This window comes from Ornithodoros turicata, chromosome 1, assembly GCF_037126465.1.
Source record: "Ornithodoros turicata isolate Travis chromosome 1, ASM3712646v1, whole genome shotgun sequence".
NCBI classification, from domain to species: Eukaryota; Metazoa; Arthropoda; class Arachnida; order Ixodida; family Argasidae; genus Ornithodoros; species Ornithodoros turicata.
Window position 1 is genome coordinate 104,036,522 of NC_088201.1, and position 22,812 is coordinate 104,059,333.

At 47.4% G+C, this 22,812-nt stretch overlaps 3 protein-coding genes across 3 annotated transcripts; 2 read left to right on the forward strand and 1 right to left on the reverse strand.

Annotated features, from left to right (window-relative positions):
• Positions 1-2,075: 2,075 nt before the first annotated feature.
• Positions 2,076-2,705, reverse strand: LOC135381354 (uncharacterized). Its single transcript, XM_064612544.1, has one exon. It carries the CDS (start codon positions 2,703-2,705, stop codon positions 2,076-2,078), a length of 630 nt encoding a protein of 209 aa, XP_064468614.1.
• An 8,218-nt stretch (positions 2,706-10,923) lies between these two features.
• On the forward strand, positions 10,924-13,308 carry LOC135381370 (uncharacterized). Its single transcript, XM_064612545.1, has one exon. It carries the CDS (start codon positions 10,924-10,926, stop codon positions 13,306-13,308), a length of 2,385 nt encoding a protein of 794 aa, XP_064468615.1.
• An 87-nt stretch (positions 13,309-13,395) lies between these two features.
• Positions 13,396-15,015, forward strand: LOC135381386 (uncharacterized). Its single transcript, XM_064612547.1, has one exon. The coding sequence runs from the start codon at positions 13,396-13,398 to the stop codon at positions 15,013-15,015; it is 1,620 nt and encodes a 539-aa protein (XP_064468617.1).
• The last annotated feature ends 7,797 nt before the right edge of the window (positions 15,016-22,812 follow it).

The following is a 22,812-nucleotide window of genomic DNA, read 5'->3' on the forward strand; positions in this document are numbered from 1 at the left end:
CGCAACAGGCTGATCAAGAGCTCGCTTATCTTCGTTCATCCCCCGCCTCATCCACCACTTTTCGGGAAATCTCGCACCCCGGTTCGACGGCGAGTCTCTGGTGCGACACTTCTACTGGTACCCCGCGCCCTTTCGTTCCCCTGGACTTCCGCCGGCCTGTTTTCAACGCCCTCCACTCGCTGTCCCACCCTGGCGTGCGCGGCACGCAAAAGATCGTCGCCGAGCGCTACATGTGGCCTCGCATGAATGCCGATGTCCGTGACTGGGCGCGCGCCTGCCTTGTCTGCCAGCGGTCGAAAATCCATCGCCACACCATCTCGCCTCCATCGCGGTTCCTTCCGCCAGATGCACGTTTCGACCAGGTCCACATCGACTTGGTCGGCCCGCTTCCTCCGGCCAAAGGCTACCGCTACCTGCTCTCGTGCATCGACCGCTTTACCCGCTGGCCGGAGGGCCGATTCCTGACATCAGGGCAGAAACGGTGGCCCACGCATTCCTCTTCTCCTGGGTTTCCCGATTCGGCGTCCCGTCCACTGTAACCACGGGCAGAGGGCGCCAGTTTGAATCGGCCCTCTTCCGTCACCTGTGCAGCGCCCTCGGAACCCATCACATCCGAACCACGGCCTACCATCCGGCTGCCAACGGCCAGGTCGAGCGCCTTCATCGGCAGCTCAAGGCTTCCCTCCGCGCCACTGACCACGGCGACACAACCTGGCCCGAGCGTCTACCCTTCGTCCTGCTTGGCCTTCGCGCCGCGATCCGCCAGGATGACTGCAGCGCGGCCCACATGGTCTACGGCTGCCCGCTCCGCCTTCCCGGAGCATTCTTCGCCCCATCGGCCCCGCTCGTGCACGACCCTTCCTCATACATCGACCGCCTCCGCCAGCTCTTCCGGGACCTCAAGCCCACGCCTACCCGCTCCGGTCCCGCAACACGCGTATTCGTGAGCCCCGACCTTAATCAAGCGACCCACGTCTTCGTCCGCCGGGACTCTGTGCGCTCCAGCTTGCAGTCTCCCTATGACGGCCCCTACAAGGTCATCTCGCGAGCTGGGAAGTTTTTCCGCCTCGATCTTCCATGGGGACCTGACACTGTGGCCATCGACAGGCTCAAGCCCGCATTCCTGGAGTCGGCACCTCTGGTATCGCCCTACCCGCCCCCCCTACGTCCGCGCTCACCTCCTGTCTCAAGCCTTCCTCCCCCTCCACGTCGAGTGCATTGGGCTCCGCAGCTCGCACACTACGAGCCGCCCGCCGCCTAGGGTCCACCTCCTGCCCTCCTTGGCTTCGACGCCCGACCTTCCCGCTACCCTCGGCCCTCCTCGCCAGCTTTGTCATCCGCCACGGGGGGGGGGGGGGGGCCTGTAGCAGCAGCGTCATCATCATCACCAGCACCGCCATCGGTTACGCGCAGCACTGCGCGTGACCCGAGCTTTCGTTTTCGGTTCATCGCCATTAACCGTCATTAAACCCATCAACCTCAGTAGAGCCTGGTCGCCCCATTTCTCGCTCTACAGACGTATTTCGTTTCGCTCTGCGTGGGACTCATATTTTCGTCGCCGTCTCCATGCTGTGACAGTGCCTTTGTGCCGTTTCAGTAATCACTGAAGATGTTTTGTGTGTGTACCTTGGCATCAACCTACGGAAGTCGTGGGAGGCGTGTGCGCATTACAGGTACGTTGCAGTCCCGTGTTTCCGTTATCGTTCGTTATGTCTGACGGGTTACCTGTCTGCAACTTCCCCAGTAAACCCCCGATGTTCCATGGACGTCCTGAAAAGATCCCCAAGTCCTGATCCGCAAGAGATGTCCCGATGATGTAAATAAGACGTCATTCGAAACGTCCTAGCGTTGTCTAACCAGGATGTATTTTAATGATGGTGGGTTGTCGCGACAGATGGAAAAGGTAGGAGGCAACCACACAGGTTGATGGCAGGCGAAGGAATGATTTATTGGAGTGAGCGCCAGATGGTGGCGTGCGCGATGGCCGATAAACTTTGTCGTCGCGCACCACAACTATACTCCACCCCCCCCCCACCCCCCACCCCCCGAAAAAAGAAAAAAAAAGGTGATGGTGATCACCGAGGGTGCTTGAGGATGGGAGGCAGGTGGCGAATAGTGAGGGGAAAAAAGGGTCGACGAGGACCGAAGGGATGAGTTTGCGAACGGTCAGCCCAGGTAACGGTCTTCGAAGGCGCTAGTGCAGCTGAAGGCGGTGCGGCGACATCATGCAGGTGACAGGAAATGGGAGAGATCGCCTCTACGAACGCCGGCTTAATCCGGTCGATCGAAACGACCTCAGGGTGGCCGTTCAAGTTGATGGTGAAGGTCTTTTGAGGACCTGATGCGGGCCAGAAAAAGGAACACACAGCGGCAGGAGGTTGGAGGGACCGGCGGATCGAGTCCGTGCGGAGGAAGATGTGCGTGGCACTTGACAAGTCGGGGGAAACATAGGAAGGAAAAGTGGAAACGGCTCGTGTTGGAGTTGCTCGTAAGTCGGCGAAAAGCCTCTGAAGGTGCCGTGCGTATTCTGGAGGGGTCGTGCTGGAGGGTTCCATTGGGGTGAAGAGGTCTGCGGGCAGTCGGAGGGGCGCTCCATAGACAATCTCGGCCGACGAGCAGCCGAGGTCGAGTTTGAGGGCGGCCCGGATTCCCAGAAGGGCGAAAGGAAGGAACTCTCTCCAGCGATTGCGATCGCCGTGGGCCATTAAGGCTTGCTTCAGGTGCCTGTGAAACCGTTCGACCAGACCGTTGCAGGCAGGATGGTACTCAGTGGTTCAAAGGCGGGCGGTTCCTAGGAACTTCGCGAAGGCCCGGAAAAGGTGACTCTCGAACTGCGGGCCTCGGTCCGCGATGACTTCGTCAGGCACTCCGAAGCGCGCTACCCATGTGGCCATGAAGGTAGAAGCCACGGTTTGGGCGGTGGAGTCCTTCATGGGCGCGGCTTCAGGTCACCGTGAAAAACGGTCGACGCATGTCAACAAGTAGCGGTAGCTGTCTAAGTGAGGTAGAGGACCGACGATATCCAGATGGATTTTGGAGAAACGCCGCGAGGGTGGAAGAAACTTGCTCAAGGGTGAGGTGGTGTGGCGATGAATCTTGCTCAGCTGGCAAGGAACGCATGACCGCACCCAGTGGCGGAGATCCTGACGCGCACCAGGCCAGATGGAACGGTCGGGCACAAGCTTGATGGTAGCCCGAACTGCGACGTGGTTAACGCGCGAAGTGGCCGGTGACTCCTTCATGAGTGAAGCGAAGGGCGTTCGAATCACGTCCGGGTCACCAGTTGTGGGCTGTCGCGACAGAGGGAAAAGGTAGGAGACAACCATACAGGTTGATGGCAGGCGAAGGAATGATTGATTGGCGTGAGCGCCAGATGGTGCGCGCGCGATGGCCGATGAACTTTGTTGTCGCACATCACAATATCACTGGGACTTCGAAATTGCGTCCCGATCGGATGTTGATTTAGAAGTAGAATACAAACATATTTTCGATGCTCATTATATTTTTGCATCCTTATGATAACGTTCAACAGCGTGCAGCAAGAACCTAAAACAGTGACACTAATTTTTATCCGTGGTAGCGAAGTGGCAACACACAAACATTATTCATCAAGAATTTACAGAGAAACTCCCGACATGGTCTGAGCTTGGCAGATGTACCACAGTCTCTAGCTTCTGTTTCCTTTTACTGTAGTATCAATAAAGGAAGTTGGGAAGGCCGAGAAGACCTCGATATCTCTTTCAATATCTTCATGTAGAACGGAACACACAAAACTACATGTCCAGATGTGCTTCCCTGCCGGAACGAGAAGACATAACATCATTGAATTCTCGCCACAATTCCAACGAGATCCAAAGACAAATCAGACAGTCAATTCGTACATTACGTGACCGCATGCTTCGGAAATTATGCGTCCTCGTGCAACAGATGGCACTGCGGGCCGGGCCGCGGAGCGCGCGCTCCTCGTTCATTCTCTGGTCACGGGAGAGAGTGAAGTTTCATCTCCTAGTCTTCTTAGTCCGTGCGCCCGTTGTCTCGCGTTTCGTCGCTGCTCTGGTGCCCTGGACTGCTGTGAATGTGTTTTTATGCCCTACTAGTGTTGCCTGGGGGTGCTTTTATGTGTGCACCCTCGAAGCTAGGTCCAGAAGCGTTGCGATTTCTTAAAGGTTAGTTCTGTGTTTGTACGATTCGTGCAACTTTTGTTTGGTATCATTCCTAGCGTGTGGGTTCTATTACTTTATGTAGCAGTGTGATTATTGCCCTTTTGATTCCTATGACTTTATGCTTTATCTTTCAGCTAAGTGTACTCGTGACCACTTATCAAGGTGAAGATGTAACATCGTCAGTGGCCCCGTTACTAATGTCTAATCTATGAATTTCAGGTACTTTCGACGTATTCATTGCGGTGAACAAGACGGTTGGGACAGCACAATCACGACGTGGAAAGATACATCACAGAAATGTTGAAAGATATCAGGTTAGTTACGCTAAAGTGCGTCTCAGAGCTCTTCACTGACTTGTGTTCCACGGCAGCACAAGCCTTTACGGCTGTGCCACTGAATGTAAAAAATGCTGAGAGATTCTAAGAATTTGCAGGGGAGTACAATGTGTCACACCTTATTGACTCTTTTACAGATGTGTGGAAACGTCGTTGCGGATGATTGTAAATTATGGATCTCCAACAAGTGGCGTCACCCGGCGTCATTTTCAAGATTTTACCCTTTTTGAAGGTACGTAGTCAATGTGTGAGGCATTCACGTTCCTACTACGTGGTTATCCATGCTTTTCCCGTCTTCGCAGGCAATAGGGCTGTTGATAGGGAGAATGCTAGAATGCACTGGAAAGTACAGAAGGAGAATGCACTGAGGGTGCGTCATGGCCGCGCCCGATGATATTGCACCGAAACCACCGTGTACTGCCACACTGCAACCATAGGCGCTGTGTGTAAAGGTATGCGTATACGTCGATGCGTACTTCACAGTGACATTTTGCTGTAGCAGTGTTTTTGAAATTACATTTCTTGCAGGTTAAGCTCACATGACGCGGCAGGCAAGGGAGTCCATGGCGAAAAGTGAATCTCGCCGAAGTTGGATAGCGTTAATTTTTGCGCACGAAAGGCAAGCTGGACACATTGCAAATCTCCAGTCGTACGAAACACAGTGCAGCATGGTCGCCGGTTATGCCAGTGCTTCAAGATATGTTTCATAGTCGCACTTCGGACATTGCGGGCATATACCTTTAAGTTTACCCCTTGTAAGTTTACCCTAAGTTTACCCTTGTGCTGTGTATGTTCATGGACATCATGTTTTCAAAGACATGTAAGTGCTCAATAACCAGTTGCGAAAAAAATGCTTGTCATGTTAGGCTGTGATATAATACCTGGTGAGGTAATACGATGCTATGACGCTCCGTTTCATACGAAATAAAGTGTTTGTTGCTTGTTTGTGCCACTCATATGCACTGTTGTGCGGTATTGATGTAATGTTCAGAGAATCCCAGTAAGCCTGCTTAAGGCACGGGGAAAAGGTCCACTAGAGGTCCGTCAAAAATCGTCATTGACGTACGATGGACTTCTTTGGAACGTACGCGGATGTTATTTTGGCACTTCTGAGTACATCCCAAGTATGTCAAAAATATGTTTCAGGATGTCCTCAGGATGTTTTGATCGTCCTGAGGGTAACATTCTGTGGACGTCCTTGGGACATCGGTGGTTTACTGGGACCATATTCTTGCTTTTTGTGACTATTTGTGGAAAGCGTTCGCTGATACCCTTTACATGTGTGTATGGAGTGTTTAAAAAAAGCCGCGCACTAAATTCTTGTACCAAAATTTTGTGGCTACGTGCTGCAGGGCGCACCGAAATCGCACGTTAGCATGCTCCAAAAAGTGTGTGTTTGGATGCCCCGTAGTCAAGCAAGCCACAAACACTCTGTATCACAACCTGGTGCTGTAGTGGGCAGCGAACAAGTACATGCACTCAGTTTTGCAAGCACTGCTCAGATGTTTCAGAACCGGGTTCATTGGACGTCACGAGCATTATAGAAAGGTTACGTTGAATTTTAATCGGGAAATTGACCTCGTGCGTTGTTGTGACTCACTAAATATAACTTAATACTTTGGAGTTGTGATCTATGCGTTGGGATGAGAAACGGGCCCTAATCATGTCCATTTCAGCATGAACCGCTACGGTTGTATAAATTGTAAGACTTTGCTGTCTCAAAACTGTTTATTTCTGTTCCATTCGATTCTCAATCACTCTTCCTCCTCCTCTTCCCCGCCCTGCCGGCGCCGCTCCCTTACAATTCTCCCCCAGTTGAGCTCCATCTCTCCTGAGATGGTAAGGGATGATACTTGTTGCCGCACATTCAGAATGCCCAGACGGCGCTACATATACAATGTTTTTGAGGACGCCGTTTTTGTGAGCTGTTTCCTGGACGATGTAGGGGCCGTGGATACTGCGAGCCGTACCAGGGATACCTTTGCGTACCATGACCAGGTCTCCTACGCGTACCACAGGGATCTTTCGAGTGGCGCTTATCGTAGGACCTCTTCATTGACTGTTCTGTCTGAGTTCTTCAGTAGGAGTAGTGCGTCTCTCATGCAGCTGTACACCGTCCTGGATATGAAGTTGCTTGTCTGCATGCAGTACTGTTTGCTCACCGGAAGCTGCGAAGTGGGGTGAGCATCCAAGTGCTGCTGTTTCCGATCTATTGTGGTGGTGAACGGCTGCTTCAAGACAACATTTCCAGCCTCCGGGGAATTCAGGGCACAGCGTGATGTACTGTTTGATATCCCGGATTGCGCGTTCGGCAAGACCGTTTCCCGCAGGGTGGTATGGCGATGCATATCTAAGTGCGATGCCACGTTCGTTCGCAAACTCTTGTAGGAGCTTGCTCTAGAAAGCCAATGCGTTATCGGATATTATAGTTTTGGTGTCCTGAAACATGCGTCGGCTCAAAAGGGCTACTATGGTGTGTGAATTTTCTTTTCCCACTCGCGCGGCAACCATTCGTGTGCATTGGTCGATGGCCAGTAGAAAGGACTGAGTTTTCTTTGTATTCTCTGACTTCTTCTTGATCTCGGCAAAATCGAGGTGGGCGACTTCGAAGGGCACCGAAGAGTGATCTGGTAATGTAAGTACATCGGGTTGAGGATGAAATTTCGCTTTTGCGAGTTGGAACGTATGACAGGATCGAACGTATTCTTTTACAGATGCCTTCATTCCAGGCCAAGTAAAGCTATGGTTTTTGAAAGCACAAGTTGGCGAAAAGCATCACTGCTCACCGTTCTGGGAAGTTCAACGGCTTCCTCATCCGCCGGCGTACAGCTTGTAAAAAGCAGGTGTCCGGTCGAGTCCGCTTCGGCGTGGAGCTCAACCCACATACCCCAACAACACACTATCATCCCAGGGATATCTTAAGAGCATCATGCATGGACGGGGGTGACATCCCCAGGATGGTGAATCGGATCCTCAAATCATCCTCAACATGTCATTTTGGCACTATATAGCGTCCCCATGGTATCCTCAGATCATCCACAGATCCTACGTGAGGACCTCTTGAGAACAGTGCTAGAGCATTTCTAGGATGCACCATTTTTTTTTATATTCATATCCCTTTTTCACTATGCACACTTATAAAATAGCTCCCAACTCGTCGGAGAACCCATATCAATGTTTTTTTTATTGCACAGAAAACAGTCTCATCCTGACTCCATGCATCTTAGCAGCGGTTTAAAAAGAAAGCAGATAGAAATATAAAAGACGCGGAGAAAAGTCTGAGAAACTCACTCCGAAAGGGGAAAGAAAAGTTATTTCCCGGAACAGCATCGCAAACGGTACTGCCCCGACGACCTTGTTATCGGCCGCACCATTCCGAAGCAGAAACAGATACAGTTTATTGCTTATTACGCGAGCCTCCGTAAATTCGAGAGCCATGCTCGTCTGCAACACAAAACAGAGGGTGAGCTGTCCATGTTTCCTTCGATTACGCGAAGAAAACCTACTAAAAGCGAGGAATTGATTGACGTGTTAGCTCTGCATCACTGCAAAGTCTATGTTTCTTACTCATTTTGGTTTGAGACATTCAGGTAGGACCTTTGCAAGTCAAAAGCAGTATAACAGAATCGCGCGTTTCTGTCCATTTCCACGAGAAATGCTCCATGTATCATAGACAGTCATCCTTTTCGGAGGCAGATAATTTTACGCTAGACCACCCTTTATTTCAGAAGAATGTCAATCGGGTCCAAGGATCGTCCGAAAAAAAAAAATGTATTTAGGGAGTCTGAGCTGGTAAACTAAACAAAGTAATATTTCTCGTCCCACTATCTACCCACAGGGACGGGCACAGGACGTACCTGAATGACTCTTCTCGGACAGTCCGCAAGTGTCATCCTCAGGATGTTCTCGGGATACACCTCGAAGGACGAGGACACGATGATACTGTGGGGACATCCTGAGGACCGTGTGTGTTCTTGGGGTATCCTGTCGGCTGCGCCAACTGTAAGACTTTGCTGTCTCAAAACTGTTTATTACTGTTCCATTCGATTCTCAATCTCTCTTCCTCCTCCTCTTCCCCGCCCTGCCGGCGCCGCTCACTTACAAAAGTTGTGGGAACTGGAATACTTCTAGGCGCAGAAATTTAGCGCAGTTCTAATTTTGTTCTTTCTTTTTCAACGGATGCCTTCGTCAAATATGCAGAAGAAGGTAAACCATCGACATCAAAGGTGCCTGTACAGAAACTGGCAAGCTTTCTGAGGGACCTACGTCGCGCCAGTACCTGAACAAACCGTATTTTGTAATCACGTGTTGTCACTTTCGCTTAATACGCATGTTGCACGTTTGCTCAGACGGTTCATGTGCATTCATGTACATGAATACGCTGTATGAGAATGCTCATATGGCTCAAAGGCTGTATGAGAGTGCTCATTATAGCTCATACGCTGTATGAGAGTGCTCATATAGCTCATACATGCTCATAGAACCTATGATTGCTCATACAATAAACACATATATGAGCTCCATGTGATTGCTCATACAGATGGCTCTATGTTTTTTTTTCTTTCAACAGGGATTTCACACGCTTCAACGTTCAATCTTGCCGTGCTGCTTGGGCATTTGTGCAACACGGGTACGTACAATTTTCTGTATTTTCAGTCAATATGGGGTGTACGCGGGCTAAATATGAGGCGCTTATCGCCAGGATTTTCCCAATATTGGCTCAAAGCGTGCAATATGGGGCCCATATTGCCCATTTTCAGCCAATATAGGGAAAATCTTGGCGAAGCGGGTCCCATATTGGACCCGTATCGCCAATGACCAGCCAATATGGGCCCAATATTGTGTGCTGCTTGGGAATATTCTACTTCTAATAATACATACTGTGCTGGTGGACCCCAATAATCTGAAAGAGAATCTCATTTAATATCATATTCTATTTTCAATAATACATACATAGCGTCTGCCACATCGAATAATCTGAAAAAGGTACATTTTAATATCAACACACTGCCATTATAGCAACAATAATCTCGATTAATATCTACTTTCAATAATACATACGTTGAGGTGGTGGACCCCAAGCGTCTGAAAGAGAATCTCATTTATTATTGTAATCGTATCCTTTAGCTTTCACTCACATTCTGGGTGAGGTGGTCATTGTTCTCTATTGTCTGAAAAAGATACGTGCAATTAGTAATAACTAAACATAGTCATATATTAGTACATACAAGACCAGTCAGTAGCTCCAGCAAAATCATCTGAAATGGAACTCATATATTAAAGTAAAATTAATCAAATTTTCTTATTACATACATCTTGGAGGATGAAACAAGATTCCTGATCTGAAACAAGAAATAAAATTTGAACACTTTTCCATATTCATTATAATTCCTTACCATTTTCAAAGAAAAACAGCGGGCTTGAGCTGAATACTGAGAAAAGACGAGAAAAAACAACCACACTGCAAAGCAAAAACTTACCACTCTCGTCAGACATCTTTGAAGTGATGACAGGAAGGAACTTTCACTTTAAATGTGGTGAATCCTCATTATCATACAATCTCCTTGTTAAGGAAGAGGTGGATTAACAGCTGGGCTCGTGCTAATCCCCGAGCTAAGAGGGCGTGCACTATTATTCTTTTGGGTTTTGTTCAGTAAACGTTTTGCTCTGGCTCCGATCGTCTGGCTCTTCCTCTACACAAATTTGGTGCCGAAACCCGGGAACCCCTGCTAGGGACTTGAGAGTGGAGGACATTCACAGGCCAGCACGATGACGGAGGCCTCACAGGAATCGACTTCGAGGGTTTTCCTCCTGCAAAAGAGGAAGTCGTTTCGGCAGAGATTGACCACTGTACTGAATGAAGCCGAGCAAGCTATGCAGGTCGCTGGAAGCTCTCAGGATCACACCACTCGTTGTGAGGTACTGCTTGAGCGCATCGTCAAATTCTCAGCCAGCCTGGATGACGTGGACAGAAAGTTGGAGTCTATGTTTACAGTCGAGGAGGTTGAAGCGGAACTTGAGAGAATGATCGACTATCAAGACCGGGTAACCACCATCACCTGCTTACTGAAGAAAAATATCGTCGCGCAGTCTTTGAGAGCTGGTTCCATACTGGAGTCCAGAAATCCTGGTGAGCTGGCGCTTCCCATTGGAGAACGTAGTCGAACTGTAGGAGGTAGCCGTCACAGACCGCAGTTACCGAAGTTGGAACTCCTCAAATATAATGGCAGTCAAGAGGCAGGAATTTTGGATAAGGTTCGAGTCCCTGGTAGACAGCAATGCTTCCTTGTCGAACAACGAGAAGATGTCCTACCTGACAGCGGTTCTTACTGGCGAGGCTGCAGCTTCAATAAAGGGCCTCCAGCTGACGGTATATGTACGACACTGCGGTCAAGATGATTAAGGAAAGATTTGGAAATCCAAACATGCTGGTACAGTTTCATCTGAAGCGGTTGCTAGGTCTTCAGCCAGTACGCTTCTCCCGCAATGTTCTCGTACTGAGACGTCTTCACGACACAGTGAAGGCTCATATGAGGAGTTTAGAAGCGCTGGGTACTACCTCAAAGTCGTTTTGCTCTCTACTGTTTCCTGTTCTACAACAAGTGGTTCCGCAAGATATGATTCTCAGCTTCCAGAGGAAGGTTCACGGCGACGAACAATCGCTTGGAACTACATCGGCAGAAGATCGGTATGAGATACTTCTCACGAAGTTGCTAGACTTTATCAAGATGGAAGCTGAGTGCCGGGAGCAACTGCCACTGGGTACAGGAGATAGTGTCTACCACACGAGGAGGCCTATTCAGACGACCCAGAGGAAGTTACGGCAAACTTCTTCTGAAAGACTATCGTCCGCCTCCGCTCTTGGCGTCGAAGCCAGGAAACCGACTACCACTCGTGACAAGACGGAGCCCTGCTTCTTTTGCGGGAATGATCACGAGATGCTGAATTGCAACTTACAAGCAAATGTGGCAGAGTTGGAAGAAAGGCTTCGTAGCAGCCACAGATGCTTTCGATGCGGCAAACAGTATCATACAGCAAAGGTCTGCCGATCATTTCATAGCCTCAAATGCAGAAAATGTAATGGACGACACTTAACTGTGCTGTGCAAGCAGAAGAGTACAGTACCAAGGTCTGGAGGGACGGTACTCGCAAGTGGCACGTGGCAACGTACAGGTTTGCGACAGGACATAGTCCTGCTGCAGACTGCGCAAGTAGTCGTTTGCGCGGCCGGAGGAAAGGAGAAGTGCGTCCGTATCCTCATAGATGGGGGAAGTCAAAGAAGTTTCGTTAAGCGAGCACTGTCCAAGAAGTTGCAATTACCGACTGTTGGGAAAGAGCATTTGGTCATCAATACGGTAGGCAAGGCCGGAACCGAATCGTTGCATCGTAGAGTGAAAGTCAGGCTTCGGTCGCAGTATACTTCCGAGGAAGTTTGCATTGAAGCTCTTGAGATACCAGAAATCTGCATCGGCAATCTTCCTAATATTGACCGGAAATCTCTTGCTCAGCTGAAATCCGAGGGAATGTCTTTAGCAGATGAAGCTACGTTCGCTGACGCGTCACCTGAAATACTGATACTTGTAGGAGCAGATTTCTATGGGTCCGTTGTAGCAGGGAGACAAGTACGAGTTCGTGACAATCTCATCGGTATGGAAACCATTTTCGGATGGACTCTACAAGGCCCTACGGGAAAGCAATCAGGTTACGAGTCTAACGCTCTACATGTGCAAGTGTCCAGCGTTAACCACGACGAGGTCTCCAATGCGCTGCAGTCTTTCTGGGAGTTAGAGCACCTTGGTATTGTTGACAGTGAAGAGTCGGAGGGCAAGAAGCATGAAGTTTTCCAGAGGTTTCAGGACACAACCAGATTTGAAGATGGTCGTTATACAGTGCGCCTGCCGTGGAATGAAGACCTCGTCTCACGACTGGGAAACAACAAGGCTGTAGCGGAGCAGCGTTTACGCAGCGCCACCCGTACTCTTTTGAGAGATCAAAAGGTCATGAACGAATACGATCAGGTGATACGACAGTATCTCATTAACGGTCATGCCGAGCGTATTGATGCAGCATCACCATCACCTGTTGCTGCCCCGGAATATTACATGCCACATAATGCAGTTATCAGACGCGAGAGGGAGACTACGAAGGTTAGAATTGTATTCGACGCCTCATCGAGTGCTCCGGGTTTTCTATCCCTGAACCAAGTTCTGCACGCCGGTCCAAACTTGAACTCTGACATCCTTTCTCTGCTCTTAAGGTTTCGAATGCATCGCATAGGCATGGTGGCAGACATCGAGAAAGCTTTCTTGCAGATTGCACTTCACAAACAGGATACAGACGCTCTGCGCTTCTTATGGTACACTTCGACGCCGATCGCAGGACAGCCTCTACCGTCTATTGAGACATGGCGCATGACACGAGTGCCATTCGGAGCACGATCTAGTCCGTTCCTGCTGTCCGCGACCATTGAGCATCATTTACAGCAAGCAGAGAAGGATTACTTGCAGACTGCTACGCTCTTGGAGCAATCCTTTTATGTGGACGATTTAGTGGTCAGTGTCAGCACATCAGGAAATGCCAGGACACTTCATGAGGAAACTCTGAGCATATTCGAAGCGGCCGGCATGAAGATAAAGAAGTGGGTCACTAACGACGAGGCACTTCTACGAGAGATGTTTAAAAAGGGGAACTCTACAACGGAGACTACACAGAATCAGACTAAGAAGGTTTTGGGGGTCATATGGGATCTTCAACATGATCAGTTACGATGTTCAGTTGCGTCTGTCCTGGATTCCATGACGGAAAGCTAGAGTGTCAAGAGACATGTACTGCAGACCATTTCCAGGATTTACGACCCATTTGGCCTGTTAGGACCCTTCACTATTTCGGGCAAGATCATGCTCCAGAAGATTTGGGAGGCAGGATTGCAATGGAATGATCAGTTACCTTCAGACATCGACGCAGAGTGGAGAGAGTGGTGCGAAGGAGTCGCGGAACTGCAGTATATATCTGTTCCTAGGGAGATAGCGAGCAACTCATTCGTCGACAGGCTGCGCAAGTTGCATATTTTCGCAGACGCCAGCCCAAGGGCATATGGTGCGGTAGTCTACCTCGAGCATTTGTCCGACGACGGTTCTCGCGGCATGGCATTTCTACTTAGCAAAAGCAGAGTCTCACCTCTCAAGCGCCAGACACTTCCGAGGCTTGAACTCACAGCAGCTCTTCTTGCTGCCAGATTATATCGCTTTGTATCCACTGTTTTGCAGACAGAGTTCGATTATGTATGTTGGGCAGATTCCTTAATCACCTTGCATTGGATCAAGGGATCGGCATCCAGATGGAAGACCTGCGTGGCAAACCGGGTGCGCCAGATACATGAGCTGACTTCTCCTGAAAGATGGCGTCATTGTCCTGGTGAAGAGAATCCGGCAGATTTTCTCACGAGAGGGATTAAGTGGCATGAGCTGCGTGACTGTGAAGTTTGGTGGAAAGGCCCACGATGGCTGAGACAGCCAGATTTATGGCCGCACACAGCATTTCCAGATCATACTGAAGGAGACGAGGAATGCTTGGATGCTCAGGTGGCATTGGTCAGCTGCACGGCACATTTACTTTCACCCGAACGTTTCAGTAGTGCCAATCGACTTCTTAGAGTCACCGCATGGATACTGCGCTACGTACACAACTCGAAGCGGTCAAACGTCAAGAAAACAGGTCCTCTCTCTACTGAAGAAATGGCGTCATCAGAGCTGTACTGGATCAAGGCTACTCAGACAAAGTTGCTTACAGAAAGGTCCTCTCATCTCGAGAACTTTCGCCATTACCAGGATAACGATGGACTACTGCGACTAGAGGGTCGTCTGCAGTGCTCTCAGCAGTCACAAGCAGCCAAGCATCCCATACTGTTGCCGCCAGCGTCAGAGGCTTGGTTCACGTTGCTTATCATACTCAGAGAGCACTTAAGGATGTCCCACGCCGGTGTACAGGAAACTCTGCACCAGTTAAGAGAAGAATTCTGGGTAATCAAAGGTCGTCAGTCAGTGAAGTATGCTCTTTACCAATGTCTTTTTTGTCGACGACTGAAGACACGCCCCTGCACAGAGCAGGAGGCACCCTTACCTGCCGATAGGGTCACTCAGCAACTTGCGTTTGAAGTTGTTGGCGTAGATTTTGCGGGGCCACTTTATTACAGAACGGCCGAAGGGCAACGGAAAGCGTACGTGGCTCTTTTTACTTGCACAGTCACCAGGGCAATTCATCTTGAGCTCGTCCCCGACCAATCCTTCGGGACCTTCCTTATGGCCGTCAGACGCTTTGTAGCACGCCGAGGTTTGCCAAGGAAGGTCTATTCAGATAACTTCTTAACCTTTAAGAAAGCCGCTCGAGAGATTCCTGCCTTGCTGGCGAATCAGTTCCAAGCGGTACGTGAGTATGCGACACAAGCACGAATAACATGGGAGTTTATTGCCGAACGTGCCGCCTGGTGGGGAGGCTTCTGGGAGCGTATGGTACGCTAAGTTAAAGATGCTCTTAGAAGAACACTAGGTCGGAGTCAGCTAGACTTTCAACAGTTGCTGACCGTGTTAACAGAAGTCGAAGCGATCGTCAACTCACGGCCATTGACACAAATGTCAGAAGATCCTGGCGACACCCAAGCTTTGTCTCCGTCGCATCTGATATTGGGGAAGCGACTCACGGCGTTGCCGCCAATTAAGAGACGTCAGACTGCGTGCGTAGACGACGAACCGTTAGAGGTGCTGCAAGCAAAGGAAAGGCTCCTCACTGCATACTGGAGGCAGTGGAACAAGGACTACTTGCTACAGCTTAGATCTGCAAACCTGAGTCGAAATGCAACCTCCAACAGCGTTCAACTGCATCAGCTCGTACTACTGGCGGATCAGCGGCAGCCAAGGATGTTTTGGAAGCTAGCAAGGGTGCAGGAGCTTCATACTGGACGTGATGGACTTGTACGATCGTGCACGCTCAAGACAGTCACTGGTTCCTTCATCAGAAGACCAATTCAGCTACTTCATCCTCTTGAGGTCTAGATTTGAGACGCATCGGGCGAGGGAGTGTTAAGGAAGAGGTGGATTATCAGCTGGGCTCGTGCTAATCCCCGAGCTAAGAGGGCGTGCACTATTATTCTTTTGGGTTTTGTTCAGCAAACGTTTTGCTCTGGCTCCGATCGTCTGGCTCTTCCTCTCCACTCCTCTCCACTCGCCTTCATTTATTACATGTCGAACAAGGTCCGCTCGTCATTTTCCTATTCGTTCCCCAAACCGCCAACTTTGTCCCTCCCAAAAATAATTATGTGGAAGCTCTTTCGCCAATGTATTGGAAAGGAACAGGAGGAGGAGGAGGAAGAGGAGGTTGAGTCAGCTGAAGAGAAGAAATGGCGACTGAAACAAGAAATTTATGAAGCAAAAGCTCATGCTATCAGGCGTGTTTTGTCACATGAAGGTCACACCTTGCACTCAAACGACAGTCGGCAAAAAGCCAATTTCATCAAATCGATGGTTGGGGGAGCACTGGATGGTAATAAATCTAGTTTTCAAGTCATCTTATTTTCAGTTTCATTTCTACCTCTGCGACACAATGTCCGACATAAGACCGTTTTCTTTCATCCACCCAGTGCGAATTATTAGATGTGGACCTTCCATGTCAGGAAAAACTTACCTAGTTCGTAGCATCCTGAGAAACTTATCAGTATTCACTGTAATTCCCGAACAAATATTTGATGTCAGTAAATATGATGCTAGCTGGCAGAATGAATTCACTAAAATTACACTTAGTAAAGAATTACCAAAGACATGGGATGAAAACATACCAACACTGATTATAGTTGACGATCTCGTGACTGAAAAGAATGTTATGCAGGATATGGTTCATTTCTATACGCGAGCATCACATCACAAGAATGCATCAATTGTTTTTCTCTGTCAGTACTTATTCCATAATGATGTAAACTATCGCATCCTATCCCACAACAGTACACACATAATATTATTCAATAATTTAAGGTCTCGAGCACAACTGGAACCTCTAGGACGGCAAATCTATGGGATATCGCAGTTACCATACTTCATGAACGCATTCGAACAGGCAACAGAGAAACCATTTGGTTATCTTGTGATTGACCTACATCCACTTACACAGTCTGATAAAAGATTGCAAACGGGTATAACCAAGCTCAAGTCACATCTTGTTTTCATACCAAAATGAAAAGTCCACGTCACCATTTAACTTTCCTTAAAGAGCTTGCAACCTGTACTCCAGAAGAACGGGAAAACATTTTGAGTGAGGCTCCTCCACACAGCATTGAAGCTCTTTCCGAAGTTTGCAAGAATATATTGAATGGTAATGTTAAACTTTCACCGAAACTATACAAAGATTTAAAGAAATATAAAGCCACCATTCGCCACATCGCGTATAAAATATTGCACAAATCACCAAAAAAGCTACAAAAGTTTCTATATCGCCAACGAGGAGGTTTGACTTCCTTACTCCCACTGTTACTCACAGGTTTGACCAGTATATTAGGCGTTGTAGCAGGGCGGGCTATAGCTAAAGTACCCGGTGTTTGAACACGGCAACAAAAATCGAGGTATTAAACCCAGTGGATATTACTTTGGAATCTAATGAAAGCGAAGATATAAAGGTAAAACGTATGCTAACAACTATGTACTACACCATAAAAAATCAGTTGAAACCATCAATAGAATCAGATCCGCCAATAATAAAACCACTACAAATGAAGGAAAGCATGAGTCGAAAATTCGATTATGATTCTCTACCAGATGAAATAAATATTGAAAAAGTAAGACGAATAGTGTGAGCGCTACCAAGGAGTTTGTCATGGAATGAGCAAGGAGAAATCATTCATAACAGCAAAACCATTCAAGGCTCCAGTATAGTGGAATTGATCTTGTACCTATCCGGTCATAAACGAGTGAGGCCTGCTTGGTTTCTAAAGGTGTCAAAACTTCTACCATCGCTATACTAATTTCCCCATCTCTGGTATATACACATGTACATATTTGACACGGGACACAGTAATCCTTCAATAATTAGTTCTGTCAGTTTCGTTACTGGTGTCTGTCCTTGCTGATCACACACATTTCTATCAGTTGATCGTTTGTGTGCAGTTTGTGGTGTTTCCGTACACCACCCACATCACATGACACATTCACTTAATACATTTCGCAATTACGAGTGGCAGCATGAGTCTGGAAGAACAGAGGAGAGGCACATGAATTTAGGACTGCAACACTGTGAACAAAGGCAATGTGCATTGCACAGAAATACAAGTACATAAACAAATCTTTCAATTTTTCACTGCTACCTCCAAAGAGTAAGAACTGGAAGTGAAAGTAAATACTATGATATCACAAATAAACCAATTCTCACTTTTCCCCTCCATTGATAGGCATAACATAACATTCGCCACATATAATACTGAAAATCTTTGAAAACTGTAAGGAAGTTGCGTGACATGTACGCACATCGCTGTCATTGAGTATACCTTAAAATGTGTATGTACAGGAGAATAAAATGAGTTGAATACCGTAATTTCACGTGCATAAGCTACAGGGATTGTCTTTAGGAAAGTCTTTTGAAAATCTTTGGCCGGATAAGCCGTGTGCAATACGACACAACTGATTTCATGCCACAAAGAAGACCATAGAGAAGGCTAAAAACCCTGCATGTGGTCCGTATTCCAGGGTTTGCATGGTGTACAACAAAGAAGGGCAGTTGTAGTGCACTACCAGGGTAAGATTGTGTCGTTGAGGGTTTTTCATGTATCCACAGGTCAGTAGCCTTCCACAAGAAATGAATCATTAACACCACTTTCGTTAAAGCTGCCTGGCAAAGGCACCAGAAAGTCGGTCTACCTGAATGTGGACAAGCCCCTATTACGTATTGTTCCTTCATTGGCAGGGCAGTGCTGTTCCGAATACACAGTTGGCACTTTTGTTAAAACCACCCTATGGGGAAAACACAACGGAAAAATAGTCTCCAGATAAGCCGCTCTGTGAGATAAGCTACAGGGCGTCTGTGAGGAAAAAAATTGTGCACGTACCACGGCTAATGCACACGAAATTATGGTACAACAAATAATGAATGTCGCTACAATTCATGAGCTATAGAACAGGGGCCTCAAACTCAAATCAGGTTGTTGGTTACGTAGAGGGCCACGCAGAGAACACACAACAGCATTTACCATAAAACACCTTATAGCATACAGTGATGGGCTAAAAAGAAAAAAAATGGGCAGGTGCACTTAATGTGGAGCTATCATGTGTGTGTACAAAATTTGTTACTGGAAAACCCAACATGACACACAAGGGAAATAAATGAAATGGCTTTCCAAATCCAGTACTGAAAACGTGAAAAACAATGCAGCAAAAATGTATAGTCCCTCAGAAACAAATACCATCGTCAGGAGTATCCAAATTACCTGCTATTTACAAACTGTATTGTGCACTTTCTTCACAAAATAGTCTTGGAAAAAGAAATTGAAAATCAGTCACACACCTTACTCAGCTGTTTGAGGCCCCTGTTGTAGAGCAGAAGTCAAAGGCACAGTCATATAGCCACAGGTGACAGAGTTCCACAAGCACTGGAGTCAGTTAGGTAGTTAAAGATGTCGCCTAAAGCACCGTGCTATGAGGCGACTTCTAACCTGGGTTGCACGACTGCTTGTGGCAACAGCACTGTCATTGTCCTCTGCATCGTCTGCCCCCGCAACGTGTGCCTCTTCTGTCATGTCATCATCAGGCCCACTTTCTGCGTCACCTGCATCAGGTAGCTGAGGCGTGTTGTATGCTAGACACATGTTGTGCAACACCACACAAGCGTTTATGATGTTGCACGACCTGTCTGGAGCAAAGTGTAAGGTGCGGTACCTCTGAAGGCACGGGAACCGCATCTTCAGCATGCCGAAACAGTGCTCAATGCGCACACGTGTTTGACTGTGTGCTTCATTGTAGTCCATTTCTTCCTGTGTCGTTGGTGTTCGGACAGGCGTCATCAACCATGGCTGCAAGGGGTAGGCGCTGTCTCCTGTAGAAAATCAAAAACTCTCATCCGTTATTCTGCAGATGTAGGTTGCATGCCCAATCGGGATCATAGCACGTAGTGCAAAGCAGGTCACTCAAACATGTTATGAGACGTAAAAGACTGAGTACTGAGAATGGCTGTATCAAATGAATATTCGAAAATAATCTTTCAAGTCACTGCATGCTTGCACTCATCAAGCGTCAGGGAGCAGCTGGTCGCGTCGGTCTAATGTACGTTTCCGTTTTATTCTATTTCTTCAATTTGCTTCTGAAGCAATAAGGCACAAGTAGTGGGTCCCATTCCACATCCTTCAATTTCTGGCCAGAGGAGCTAGCAGATACACCATGCTAGCAATCCTCCCTTCAACGTGCGAAGCCATGCTGGGAAACACAAACACCCACCCTCAATACGTTCTCTCTTACATCAAAGCATGCAAAGGGGCATTGTGAGGCTTGTATTTTGTTCGTCATTCTAAGCTAAGTTTAACTACCTCATCGACGTTTATGCTGGCTGTATCAGACAAATTAAATGATCTGCATCCAGGGATAGTCTGAAATGACAACTTGACACACTCTGACATACAGGGTGTTCAAAATTAAGCTTTCACTAACACTTGACGAATAGGCGAACAAAAGAAAACTGGTGCTATTTTTTTCTGTTCCTTGAGTAAGAAACAGGTGCTACATAATTAGCATCACCTGTTTCTTACACAAGTAGGATAACATTGTCATCCGGTTTCCTGTCATCGCTGTGTTTGCGTAGCGCTCGTGAAAGCTTAATTTTGAACACCCTGTATATGTAAATGTCATATGGAGAAATCTGTTGAGCAGATCACTGAATAACCAACAAAAGCATAACACATGCTCTCTAGCTATATGATGATGCAGTCATGAACTGCAATAGCTATACGGACGTCACAAAGATGTGCCTTTTATATACATTTCTCTCGCAAGGTGGGATAAGGCCTGCAAGCTTCATTTTGAACCCGCGACTCAGATGTTGGCAGGCAATAAAATCTAGGCAGCGTCTAAGGAACACTGAAGTACATGTGTGGGGATGTTGACACAACTTGCAGTGTGTGTGGTGGGGGGAAGGGTTACATGAAAATGGGCCATCGTAAAAAAGTGCAACCCAGATCAGTAACCAACTGAAGAAAAGCAGGAAATGTACAAAGTAACAAAAAGTTTTCACCAATTAGCCACTCTCCGTCTTCAAATATTGCGGGAGCTTCTCGACAGAGCTGGGACGCTGCCCATACAGAGGCATCATGGCACGATCCCGGGTATCTGGCATTCAGGAACAGAATGCGCCTGATGGTTGCATCACAGATCTTAGAAAGATGTGCAATGTTACAGCGTGAACATCCTCTGTATGCATAAAAGGCAACAAACAAGCAAGAGAATGTACATAGGGGCATTGGAAATACAATGGTTCCGGAAACACAGTTGCCTAATTGATGTTTTGACTTTGTGGTACAAAATTGAAATGAATTATTCATAGATTGAGAAGTTACTCGTCAAAAAGAACTCGCTACAGGTTAAGTTACCGCATGTTAAGTGTAACTAAGTTAATAACGAAGTTCTTCAGCATGAAATCTAACTCGCAGTTACAGAGTTACTTAACAAAATGAACAAGGTACTTCCAAGTTACTTAGGGCACAAAATGGCATTACACAGGTGCAGCTCACGAGCAGTTGAGTTAGACCTTGAGTTGCCTGCGGAGGAGTGCAACACGCTTAGATCGTTTTTCTTTATGCACAACAATAGACCTCTCCCTGTTTGTAAATAAATGACGTCATAGTGTTCGATAGCGCAAAAATTTGGTAGAATTGAACTACGCACGAAGTTAGGTGAACAAGGTCGCGCCCGAAAGCCACAGTCTTGAGGGGATTACGACATGATCCCTTGAATGGACGAGACTCTCGGTCCTATTTTTCTTTGAATGGGAGACAGCGAACAAGTGCCCGTTCGTGGAACCCAGCCATCCTTCCGCTTTGTTTCGGTTTCACTCTGTCTACCAATGCCATGATGACGTTTCTCTGGTAAAGGTCTATTCGAACACTTTGCGTCTCACCCCCTGTGGGCGCACAATGGTTCAGCTTTATTTCAATGGCAGCGGTTCTTACTTCCTGAATAAAATACTGTCACTCATTGAATATCATGTTTTATGGCAAAATATGCTATGAAGGAACCGGAGAGAAAGTAAGAAAATGTGTGGACGTGAGTAAAAAGCGAGTTAAAAGTAACTTGGAACTTAAGTTACTTTGGCAAAGTTACCAAAAAAAGGAACGGGTTCCTCTGAAAATTGCCACGGCGCAAAAGTACCCAGTTACGTTACAAGTTACCAAAATAGGAACTTAGTTACAGTAACGAGTTACCTCGTACTCTGGAAATATTTGTGCAGAAATAAGTACCAAAGAAAGTACGAGAATTGCTCACCGCTAAGACGTTGATGGAATGGTACCCCTTATGGGAATAGTAGTTTCCATCCACGAAGCGTGGATCAGCAAGGCTCGGTTGCTGTATTGCCGCTTGGGTACCATCAATTGCACCTGCGAAAAATATAGACTCAAATAATGAGGATGTTCCCCTCTGACACGACTTTTAGGGGATAATCATTCATTTTGTACCAGGGAGCTGCATGATCACGAATGCTGAAGCTAATCGCCATTACTATTTCATGTTATATCCAGTTTATGTTTTTGTATAGTGACTTTTTGTTACACATTGCATTTATGCAAAAAATGTGAAACGGAGGAGACGTGTTATTCATCATGATTCTTGCATGCATTGTGAGAGGCATTCCTATGTTGTTTATGGAAAACAGGGATTGCTTACCTAGGCACCCAGGAAACCCAGCCAACTCGTAGAACCCGCGCTTTACTTCAAACTTTTCCTCTGGCGTCGAGGGGAACCAGAGATACTTCCGCGCAAGGTTCATTGTGATGGCTAGGCTCACTGCGTGGAGAGCCTCGGATATTGCATGCTTACTGCAAACGAAGCTCTCTTCCCTCGCAATGTTGCCGAGGAATGCCCCAGTGGCGTAGAACCGTAGCGCCATTAAAACTCTCTGCTCGACGCTGAGGGTTGTACGACGCCACTGCTGAGCTGAAATGTGCCGTTGTTTAAAAATGGAACTTCTGCATTGGTGCACAAATGCAGTTAGCAAGTGCACTGTATGAGTTTCTATAGTCATACATACGCCGCTCTAGATCCCCCTTGACAGTTTCGCAGACCTCTCTAGCAGCGTCCTTA